The sequence below is a fragment of the Helianthus annuus genome, chromosome 12, assembly GCF_002127325.2.
Source record: "Helianthus annuus cultivar XRQ/B chromosome 12, HanXRQr2.0-SUNRISE, whole genome shotgun sequence".
NCBI classification, from domain to species: domain Eukaryota; kingdom Viridiplantae; phylum Streptophyta; class Magnoliopsida; order Asterales; family Asteraceae; genus Helianthus; species Helianthus annuus.
Window position 1 is genome coordinate 9,024,381 of NC_035444.2, and position 12,077 is coordinate 9,036,457.

Sequence of the window (12,077 nt, forward strand, 5' to 3'; positions counted from 1 at the left end):
GTATTTTTGTAACACTTTGAAATATGCATATAATAGTACAAAATTAAAAATTATGTTTATAAATTCTTAAACTTTACAGAAATATATGTGAAATCATCCCTGAATTTAAACCGATACCTTTTCAAAGACATCGGGCAACCTCCTATTAAAATAATTGATGTAATTAAAATATTTTTGACTTTGAGCTTAATATTTTATGAAGATTCACTATATCATTACAATCAAGATTGTAAGGAGAACTCACATGGGATGCTTGATATAGGAAGCTGTCAATGACTAACTAGGTTTTAATGTACTACATGTTATGTTACATAAGGATGAAACTAAGATTATTAATTTTATCATTAGTAGTAGTTAGTTTAGCCGATGACAATTAAGAGTGTAATTTAATTTTTTTTATGTTTATGTTCAATCAAATAAAGTATTTTTTTTACCGCAAATGGCGATGTTTAGTCAAATAAAGTACCTTTTTCTATCGGTAACTATTTTTGTAAATGCACTATGTTATGAGTTTTTTTTTTTTAATTTATATGTTTACGTGACTATTTTGTAAATGCACTATGTTACGAGTTTTTTTTTTTAATTTATATATGTTTACGTGTGAATATGTAAGATAATATAGATGTTATCTAACGTATCATTTAAAGAACCCTTTCATTGGTAACATGTCAGATTTCAAATGTACACGTACAAAATCATTGCCGCATCACACTGGTAGGTTTTAGAACTAGCGTAGTTTTTCATAAAAAACGTATAGAAATTATATTCTTCTCAAATCAGATTATATAAATATCGTTGGTAACATGTCAGATTGCAAATGTACACGTACAAAATCACTGTCGCATCACAGTAGGTTTTAGAACTAACGTAGTTTTTCATTAAAAAAACTTATAGAAATCATATTATTTCTCAAATCAGATTATGAAAATCAAATTATATAAATATGGTTGGATACAAATGGCTGAGTTGTGACAGCAGACAATTTGGAAGGAGTCAAAACATGTGCTACGGTGTTCTCCCAATGGCGGAATCTCACTTTATTAGTGAGCTATATTTTTTTCCTTTAAAAAATGTTTTTATTTAAAAATTGTACTCAGAATAATTGGTTTCTAGTTTATACTTTTATGTCATATGTATATGTTTGAGAAAAAAAAAAAGTTAAATCAGGTTATATATTGGTAATGAAGTCATTTTTGCTCCTTTAGGTTATTTATATTGAATTCTAATTCTCCTTCATCCTTTTTTTCTTAAACATGTATTTCTTTTTATCCTTTTACTCATTAAAACTCAAAAAACACCATGCATAAACATTCACATAGAACCTTCCTCAAGTAAAACACAAGTTTGAAATAACAATCAAAATTTGATTTTTATAATTGATGGATACCTGAATACTAACTAATCTTACACTTATATTTTTTTAACCAAGGAAGGTTCTGGTATACAATACTCTTAACCTAAAAACGGTGAGAAGTAAAGTGGGGATATGTAACAAATAATAATGCTAATATATAACTACACAATTTGTTGTTGCATAACAGTACTATTTGCTACATATCAGCAGTTTATATTTGTGTATTAACACTTTGTATTCATATTAGCACTTTGCTTCCTACGTTTCACTTGTTAAGCTTATTTTGTATTTGATCTTGTCTCTATTTGAACCCACACCACTTGTAAGGTTGTAAATAAATACAATTACTATTTATAGTTTAACCGATGTATACATAAAACGTTTGAATTTTGAAAATTATAAATTCAATAAATAGAACGGTCTAATTGTATATTTGCAGTCCATGCCAAACTAAGATGCATTTTCCCCAAAAGTAAGCTGAGGGTATACGATATGGAGCTCGGGAAGAAAACAGGATGTTCGTGCCTACAAGGAAACAATGATCCGTTCAATTCAGAGCCGAATTCAATATTAAAGATTGGGGAGTTTTCCTCTAAGTCCATCCCAAATTCACACACACACAATATATTAAGGAGTTTATTGAAGTTTGGTAGTTTTTTATGATACCCTCCAATTCGGAAAGTTGGAGGAAAACTCATGTGACATTTGGAGACTATAGTGAAAATTTAGTAAACTTATTTTCTACAAATTCTAATACCACAAATGCCAATTGAGTTGTTTAGTTTTCCGAAATATGGGTGGAGGGTATCCACTAAAATTTTCCCAAACTTATCAATGTTACATTAGCGTCACATCAGTTTTTTTCCCAACTCCTTAATTGGAGGGTAATCACCAAAATTTCGCTAAACTCCCCGAATTGGTGAGTTACAATATCCTTCAGTGAAATTTCTTCAGAATCCAAGCTTAGGAAACACTTCACCTATAGATCAATGACCAATATTAATGATGAATCGCCATTGACCTCTTCTTTAGGAGTACCAATGGGAGCACCGCGGAAGGGACACCAATAACTACCTCCTTGACACATCAGTGATGCAATGTTAATACCCAGATCGCCAATGACTTTTTCAGCAATGATTTAACACACCAAGATAGCTAAGGTGATATCATGACCCACGTGTAAGTTATTACAACTGAGCGAGTTACAATTGGCATCCCTAAACTATCCGCAATATCTAGTTTTGTCCATTGTCCGTGTTTTTATTTTGAGTTTCTAGAAGAATTTTTTGTCAATATATCACAATTCTCGTGAGCAAACATACGAATGACGAGGAACACACTTGCATAATATTCATTCTTGTTGGTATTTTTCGCTAGTTTAAACATAATACAGAGACATATAGGCACAGTTGTAGTGTATGACTTCCATTATTCTTTGTTTAATCAGAACAAGTTGAGATGTTTTTACAGTCACCTATGATATTCAAGTATTCAATCAAAACTAGCACACCAATAGATCGAACAAGTTTTACCCGATTTGTACAAAATTACTCAAAAGTTTGTTACGTTTTATATCCATTTTATATAATCATAAAAATGCCAAACCAACAAATTACAAACAAATAGCAGGTAAAAAGGCAACAAGCTGCACTGCAACCCCTTTTGAATTGCAAAACCGATCCTACCAAAGACGAAGTGACTCTTAAGGGTCGAGAAATTACTATTCACGACCTACTGGACCCTATTGGTCAATGTTAATCAACAACAATACGTTAACGCAAATATATTTAACTTTTCAACCACGGCCTCACAATGGAAGTATACGTATATTCGCTTCAACTACTCCAACGACAATTTACATACAATTATACTAACTATAACAAAATTTGATACACTATAACCCCCTTCATAACACACACATGTTGCTTCACATAGACTACCTCATCTTCATATTTTAGCCATGTTTAAGATTGTAAACAGATGCCAACCCAATGAGTAATGAATGGAGAAGTAAGTCTATTATACAAATATGTAAGTAACTAATCCCTAAAAGAATGGGAAGCTATATATATCAGACTAATACAATTGAAAAGTAAACCTGCTGCAACATATAGAAAATCTTTAGTTGGTTTAATTTATGGGTGTTAAGTAAAGACTAATGTATTTTGATGAATAAGTGGTGGTGTAAAATTTGTAAGCATGCTTTTCTTTATCTTTATATGCAGGTAACTTAAAACAACTTAAGTGAAGTTTTCATCTTATTTTGTCTCCATTTTGGCATCTTGTAGAAAGCCTCTTTCGTCATATTAAATCTCTCCCGGAACTCGCTTTTTGAAAGATAAATCTGCATATAACATTCGAAAATGTAATTATTATGGAGATCTAAATCAGAAAAGATATTCTAAATTCCATGTAATTATTGTAATAATCTATGATAGATAGAAACGCTTTGGATAAAAGTTGTATTGGGTCAATCCGAACTGACCTGTTTTTATCCGAACCAAAAAGCAACATTTTTAATCTATGGTCACTTATTTTCTTTAACAAGATGTTTTAAAAAAAACGCGTACCTCTCGTCTGGTTACATCAATATCCGGAGCAGGGTCAGTTGATGACGTTGTTAAACGATCATAAGGGTAGAATGTGAGCCCCTCATCGGTGTCGGCCTCATTCTCTTTCGAATCTTCCTTTATTGTTGGGGAGTATCTTCTACTGCTCATTGGGATAACGTTAACCCTAGAGTTTGACTCAAATTTTGCTGTTGGTGATGTGTTCACTGATAACATTACAAAATCATAGTAAGTCTCATAATTGTTTATATTAATTCAGAAAAAAAAATAATTACTAAATAGTAACCAGGATTCAAATACATTCCACTTAGATTTTTTTTTTTTTTTTTTATAAATTAACATTTTCAATAGAAATTTTACAACATTGGGACGCTTAATGAAAGTTAAGTGACTTTGAAGGAACAAAATATTGTCAGTGACACAGTGACTTAGTAAGATACTTGAAAAACTTGGTTACTATTATGTTAACTATAAAAGACGAATAATATACATATTACCTTTTACAGAACGTGGCAAAAGTTTTTCTCGTGTTGGTTTGTCAAAAGAGGCGGTTAGTGATGCTATAGCTTTAGACTTGGATAGAATTTTGGACGTATCAAGACTACCACCACCGCCACCGCCACTGCCACTACCACCACCGCTACTAAGCTTACTTAGAAGTGCTGGTGGAGTTGAGAGATTCCTTACAACTGGGTTACCAAACTTGGAAGCAAGAGCATTGAAGGCGGGAGATCTGCCTCGGGCACGTGGTCGGTCAGAGCCGAACGACACACTCCTTGACCGTTGTGGTTTTTCCGACGCGGATCTACCTCCAAATACTGGTGCTCGCTTTTTCCGTTTCTGATGATGCAACAATTATTTCATTAGAATAAATAGTTATGAACCAAAAATTTGTGTCTTTTGTGTTTAGCATAAAGTTTTTTTGTATTTCCATTTGAATAATTGCTTAGATGGGTGTCTTATGGTTTATAATCTCCATTGGACCAAGTTTGGGCCCAATTTGAGATTGTGTTGTAGTCGTAGAATAACTTTTTGGGCCGTTTTTGTTGAATAAAGAATATAGGAGTTGGGCCGGATTTCATACCCAATTCATCTAGGGCCCACTTGTCAGGCCCAACGTATAGGTGTTTTAGGGCTAGTCTTTCTTTGGGGATATATCCTGGGATGGGCTAGTGGCCTACACTTTTGTGTAATTTATTCCTTTTTATTAATAAAATTTGAAGGTACCGTCCCCTTTCTTAATAAAAGACGTATAATGCAATAAATATGTAAAAGATCAAATACAAATAAGTGTTAACATCCGAAGCATCCTTAACGTAAGAAGTAAGGGAGGAGATTTTTTTTTTTTTTGAATTTTTCCCTACTACATCATTAATTGCAAAATGTAAAAAAATATAATAATAATAATAATAAATAAATAAAATATGTGAATTTACTCTAGTAGAGTAATTATAATTACTTTACAAAATTACATAATTACTCTACTAGTGTAAAATCAAGATTTTCTTTTGTGTTCTAAGACTAAAATAAGCGCTTAATAAGATGGGAAAAAATCACACTTTCACTTTTTATGTTAAGGGTGTTTTATATTATATGTTAAGACTCATTTCTACAATAACTTAATCGAGTTATTGTGGCTTACAAGATTCATGGTTGAAAGGCCTCCATCTTTTATAATAGCCAGCCTTCTTTGGAATGAGTTTCCATGCATCTGTAAACATATTAACATTTGAAATATTATTATTATTATTATTATTATTATTATTATTATTATTATTATTATTATTATTATTATTATTATTATTATTATTATTATTATTATTATTATTATTATTATTATTATTATTATTATTATTATTAAGTGGTGTACAATAAATATAATGGCTTCAAGGAGATAACTTACTGCAGATTTTTTTGGATCCCATTTAAAGAAACGTGTGAAGAATGGTGGCTCACTTCCTTCAAATATGATAAAGATTGGAGTTTGAAGAAATAAACCCACAAGAAGAACATCACATTCCAAATATTTCTGTAAAATTCAATGTATGAAACAAAAAAGAAATTTACTTCAACAAGTGATGCAAATACTATATCCTTTTAAGAAATATTTACTTCAGTTAGGGGAGGGGGTGGTCACTAGTGATCATTTTTCCGTCACTCACAATATCCAATCATGTTCCGCCATATCAGCAACCATTTTTCAATCACTCACAACCTTTTTTAGTGGGGGTGGTCATCACTCACCACCACACCCAACAATTTCCCCCCAACCAACAATTACACTCACAAAACAAAACCATCACGTGTTGAAAATATCACGAAAATTGAATCCGTGGAAAATATAACGCGTTGACATTTGTTGTGGGGGTGGGAATTGTTCATGTATAACGCGTTATAGTTGATTTCCGTGATAAAATAACGCATGGCCCCGTGTGGCCTTACTACTAATTCTTCTAGTATTTTAAGTTTTTTCTTCAAAAATTTTCAGTAAATTGTAATGCCCGTTTTGATACGAACACAAATTGTCTCGCAACACTCACCCGAACCTCACTAGCTCAGATACCACAATGTTGGAGTATAAAAATATAAATTGGTAAAGAAATTGCTCGACTCAATGCCAGATAAATTTCTTCCGATTGTAGCGTCAATCGAGAAGTATGCCACGGATAGTACTTTATTTTTATTTTTTTGAACCGCTCCTAGAGGGGGCACCCATACCGCTAGGCCAAAGCGCTTTGGTCCATCGATAGTGTTTAAAAGAAAAAAAAAATCATACCTCCCCAATAGTTAATGCTTGTGTCTTGTCTTTTGTATTAACCTCCTGCCCCACCCAAAGAAATATTTCTGTGTGACAATCAAGGATATATATATCTTCTGTCATCAAATCATCTTGATTAAAATGGTATATCTCAGTCACCTACATCAACATGAAAAGCATGTTTTTTAAAAAAAAATCACATGAAAATTTAACTTCCAAAAAATAAATACATTCATACCCTTAGATCTTCTCCTGAAGAGAAAAGGTTCCACAGAAAACAAAAACCGAAAAAACAGTTAGTAAATTTACCTCAAGTGTAGGTAATACATATGGTTGATTCATCAAAAAGTCAGTTGAACCTTTAGATACTATGCATGAGAATAAATGAGGATCGCGTTCAGTCTCTCTTGGAATTTTTTGAGTGGCATGTTCGGTTCTTCCACCTAAAATTTCCCAAAATTCGTCGGACTCTGCCCGCTCTTTACATACTCTGGTCTGCATATCAGGCTGCAACCATCATGGCGAAAAGTTAATATTCTTATATAATATAAGTATAGATGCATACTTTTATAATCAAAAGAAAAGGATTGTATATAATGACAATATTAATAAGAAGCATACTTTTATGACATCGAGTTGCCTGTCGGCGAGTTCATGGTCCTCTACTGATGTTTGGCTTCCCTTCCAAGTAAAGACAAGTGAATCTTTGTGTAATATATAACAATAAGAGGAGTTCAAGGATGAAGCAACCTGACCCAATTAGAAAACAAAATTTATATTTGGTAACTTGAATGAAGAAAAAATGAAATAAAAAAGAGATGACTTCAACTAGTGTACAAATGTGTGTGTGTGTGTATTATGCTGAGAAGGAGCTACAAGCTTTTAGGGAAAAAATGACTATTTTAACCTTTAAAGATGATGAAGTTTTTAGGGAAAAAAATGACTATTTTAACCTCTAAAGATGATGAGGTTTTTAGTTATGTTTTTTAGTTATGTTCATTTTGGTCATTTTATACATTTTATTAAAAGCTCCAGCTACTTTGCCAAACACCTAAATAAATCTAGAAAGCTACAGCTACAGCCACCAACTACTTTTGCCAAACATACCCATAGTGTAACAATGTGCGTATGCGCGTGTAGTGTATACGCATGCATATGCATTTAGTAAACTGCTATTAATACCATAACTTTTAGATATAAATCTCAAATATATTGAAATCTAGATGCATTTCAGTCAATTTATATGATAATAGTACAAGGGTTAAAGTGATTCCCACAGTTTTCAATATATTATTGGTTCTAAAATAAACACTCATCCACAGCCTTGAACTCGAAATAATGCAATTCCGTCCTTTTTATAAGTGTGTGTGTGTGTGTGTGTATTAGTGAACTTACAGGATCAACTTGAATCGATTGCATATTTTCGGGTCCAGAGCCCTGAACACGAAATAATGCAATTCCATCCTCTTTATAAGTCTCGTCGGGCAATCCCTTTTCTGATATGTACTTCTTGTATCCATTACTGAGACCACCCTGAGAATTTATTAAATATACTAAATTTTACAATTTGAATGAAAAGAAAATTACAATGTTTTAATGTATTCTCCTCCTTGTTTCTTAGTTGAAGCACACCTTGAGAACCATAAAGCTCTGAAATATTGCATAGAAAAGAAACGGTTCGTTCCCTTCATATACTCGAGCCTGTAGATTTAACAATCAGATCATTAGTATAAATTAACATATGCTCAAACCATATATTAAGATAATAGAATTACAATATTAATTTAATTATCAGGTGAATTTAAGCTAACCTGAGTAGCTAAAAACTTGATTGACTCAACCATTTTGTTTGCTTGTGAGAGAGCTGAATCCCTATCTTCCTACAGAACATATTTTGTTAGATAAATATATTACACATATATATAAATTTTAATGAAGCATAATAGCATTTCCATAAAGGCTTTATAAATTTACTGAAAATTAACTACCTTAACACTTTCCTTTCCGATCCATGTCCCTATAAGAGATTCCTCTTGACCCTCTCCGGTGTATGTGTATTGAAAGATATAACAATCTCCGGTGTAGAATTTTGACTGGTCAGTGTCTGCTAATAGACTCTTTTCTTGACCATTCACACGCCACACCTTCAAAATCGCGTTTGAAAGTAATACATAAATAAACGGAAAATTGGATTTTATTAATCCAAACTATCACCTGTCGTACGAGCAATGTGACTAATTACACTCCCAACTTTCACTTTCATTTATGTCGTTTCAAAACAATTTACAACATTCTGAATGTCATAAAGACAAAGTTACCATTCGTTAAGTAGGGTTGCCCTAGGCAAAGAAAGGGAAACTTAGGAGTGTCATTGGTCATATCGTCTGTATGAACTGTTATCGGACAATGGGTCATAGTTTGGATTATTAAAAGCCATTTTGCCATAATCAATTACAAAACAAACTATTAAAGATAAAAATCTTGTAAAACCTCCAAAGCTCCACTGCAATCAATATATGATTGAAGTTCCTCTTCTTCTTCCTCTTCGGGAGCATTTTTAATCAGACCCTTAACATCGAGCCCTCCACGTTTTAGAAGTGCTACAAAAATTATTAATAACAAACTGTCATCATCTAATCGCAAAACGAATCATGTTCAACTAACTAGCATAACTTTCCTGAAAAAGGTATGGCATTACTAACCAGCCACCTTGCCTCTGCCGTCCTGAGGTGCTAGCTCATCACTCAGTTGAGGCCACGAGTCAAACTTTGACCGGAAAGATACTGTTTCAAAAAACTCACTCATGCGGATGATTATGGATTTCGGTCTGTCTTGGCCTCGTAGATATTCCTGTATATTAAGATTAATAAGTATAAGTCCAAGATGACATAACATCATTCTAAGTTATAACAACAATGAAAATACATAATCAAATTCAATGTACTTCTGCAACTTTGTTTGCAGATTTTCTTTCTTGCATTGAAGTACTTCTTCCCATCCACACATGTATTTCCGATCCACAATCCAGTAGATAACAGCTGTGTGTTTGTAGTAGCTTCTTTGTCAAGGAATCAGCCGGAACGCGTTCTGCCTCCCCCTTCTTGACACTTGAATACCAAATACACATATTTTGTCAGAACTACTATTTACTACATTAAGAGATTATTGGAATAATTAAAATATAAAAGTATTTATTGCTTTAGCCTAAGCAACATAACATCCAGCTAGTTTACTAACATGATTCACATTTTTATTGAAAGAATTCAAAAGAACTGAAAAACTGTATTGGTGAATAATATTTTCTATGTATTGAGGTACGGAAAATCAGATCTTTTTTATGTAGAGAGATTACAATGAAAAGGATAACGATAAAGCTAACCAACTAATCATAATGATAAAACGTCAATAACCATCCTAATATTCATGCTAGAGATAGAATAATGGCTTATAAACAAACTTAAAGATAAATGATAATCGCATAATAATAACTATAATAGATAATAAACTCGGCTAACATTTATATTACCAAAATAGCTGAATAGGTAGATCATCAGTAGTACTTTGAGCATCATTTACGGTTGTTTTTCTTGGAAGCGGAGCAAATCCACCAAAGAATCCCCAGAATTCTCCGGCTTCAGCATCGCCCATCAGCCTCCCATCCTCTAAATGATACTCGAAACAAAACTTCAGTTTGAATTTTTTTATTTAATTTTAGTTTTTTAAGCACTACAACTAATTAATATTCGCTTACCAATGGCAGCTATTTTGCAATTTGATTCATGGTAAGTCTCATTTATATACTTCACAACATCTAGTGCTTTAGCCCTTTCTTGTATTGAAGTATTTAACCCATTAAACTGGAAAATCTTATTTTTACTGTCGAATATAAAAACTGCGTCATGAGTGAGTGAGGATCGAGCACAAGGAACCTGCGTTCGATAATTTATAATTTAGAAAACATAAAGGGTCCTCTACCTATATAATATGTAGAAATGGAGAAGTAAAACACTGACTTAATCACCTCTTGTATACGAACAACGTGTTTTCCTTTGCAGACAAACATGCGGTTTTTGTGTTCTCGACGTTCGGATTCTTCGGGCATAATACATGGTTTAAAACAAGAAAGGAACCTTTCTGTTTCGTATCCTTGTAACTCGCGGTATTGAACAGATCGCCCTCCAAGAACTTTATCAAGTTCAAGTGTTTTTATGGCTGCAACCTCAGCTTCATCCTGTAATCATCAATAATATGTTACTGTTACAATGTATATCAGTAACGAAAATAATGAATATAATACGTTTTGTGTGAAACTCACCTCACTTGCATCTTTACCTATCCAATAGTGAATGTCGTAGCGGAAAGTTCCCCTTTTTGAAGCATTTGTCTGTAAAAGAAATAAAATTTTCATGATTGAGTTTTAGTTCGCACTTTTATTCTTTTAATGATCATCTTTATGATAATCTATCTTTTTTCTTAAACCATGAAAACCCGTTAGAAAAAAACTCATGGGTCCACCAATACCCTTATCGTGCTAGCTAGCCAGTGTGACAAACGTACACCGCAGGTTACACTGGACAGGTGGCCTTAAGACAAGAAACTAGTGATAGTTGGATCTAAACTGAATCTACTCATTATATACACACATATACATAGCAAAAATATTGAAGCAGTTGTGCTAAGATTATAGAACACACCTTTAAAATCATATAAGATTCTCTTGTCAAAAATTTACCATAAGAAGACTCTGGAACAGCCACAGGCTGTGAATTCTCGATTCGCCATACCTCGATTCCTCTAGAAATTGTTAGTTAATAAATAACAAGTTTGGTAGATGAATAAGCTTGTAGCTGGAAGACATCAATTGAAAATAATTACACGTTTCAAATATATATTTAAGATAAAGGATACGCTTTTTGTCCAACTCCTTGAAAGATTAGATCAACATCTTTCGTAGAAACAGACATGTTGTATGCTTCAGTGGTCAGTGAGTGTGGTTCTTTAGCACCAGAATCAAAACACTAGGATAGAATACCTAAAATCCACATAAATATGCATCATAAATAAATAGAACATTAGGCATTGTAATACCTAGGGCTATTCAAATAACTCAAAACTCACTCGAAATCGACTTAGAGGGTAAACGAGTCGTTCGGCTCGTTATAGCTCGTTTAAGTTAAACCCAAATTCTAAGTTTTATATCTTGATTTCTTTTTCATTATTTCACTAATTACTGATTAGGTAACCCTGGCCATGTATTAAATACATATTAGGTTGAACTATATTTTCATCTTATTATAATTCTATTATAGATTTCTTTTAATCCTGAATGTTGGTCTAGAGATTTATATGTTACTAAGGATTCTAGTTCTTTTTGTGATATTGTAGAATATCTTCT

General features: G+C 32.7%; 1 protein-coding gene across 1 annotated transcript; it reads right to left on the reverse strand.

The window, feature by feature from the left end:
• Positions 1 to 3,125: 3,125 nt before the first annotated feature.
• On the reverse strand, positions 3,126 to 11,646 carry LOC110894010 (villin-5). The gene is made up of 22 exons (XM_035980757.1): positions 11,591 to 11,646; positions 11,377 to 11,476; positions 10,998 to 11,066; positions 10,704 to 10,913; positions 10,434 to 10,611; positions 10,209 to 10,344; positions 9,627 to 9,789; positions 9,385 to 9,532; positions 9,173 to 9,282; positions 8,671 to 8,826; positions 8,494 to 8,562; positions 8,315 to 8,383; positions 8,078 to 8,215; positions 7,304 to 7,432; positions 7,042 to 7,189; positions 6,921 to 6,931; positions 6,701 to 6,841; positions 5,828 to 5,953; positions 5,567 to 5,635; positions 4,422 to 4,764; positions 3,925 to 4,130; positions 3,126 to 3,698 (listed from the first exon to the last, which is right to left on the reverse strand). Exons 1-22 carry the CDS (start codon positions 11,644 to 11,646, stop codon positions 3,585 to 3,587), a joined length of 2,889 nt encoding a protein of 962 aa, XP_035836650.1. The 3' UTR covers positions 3,126 to 3,584.
• Between the last annotated feature and the right edge of the window lie 431 nt (positions 11,647 to 12,077).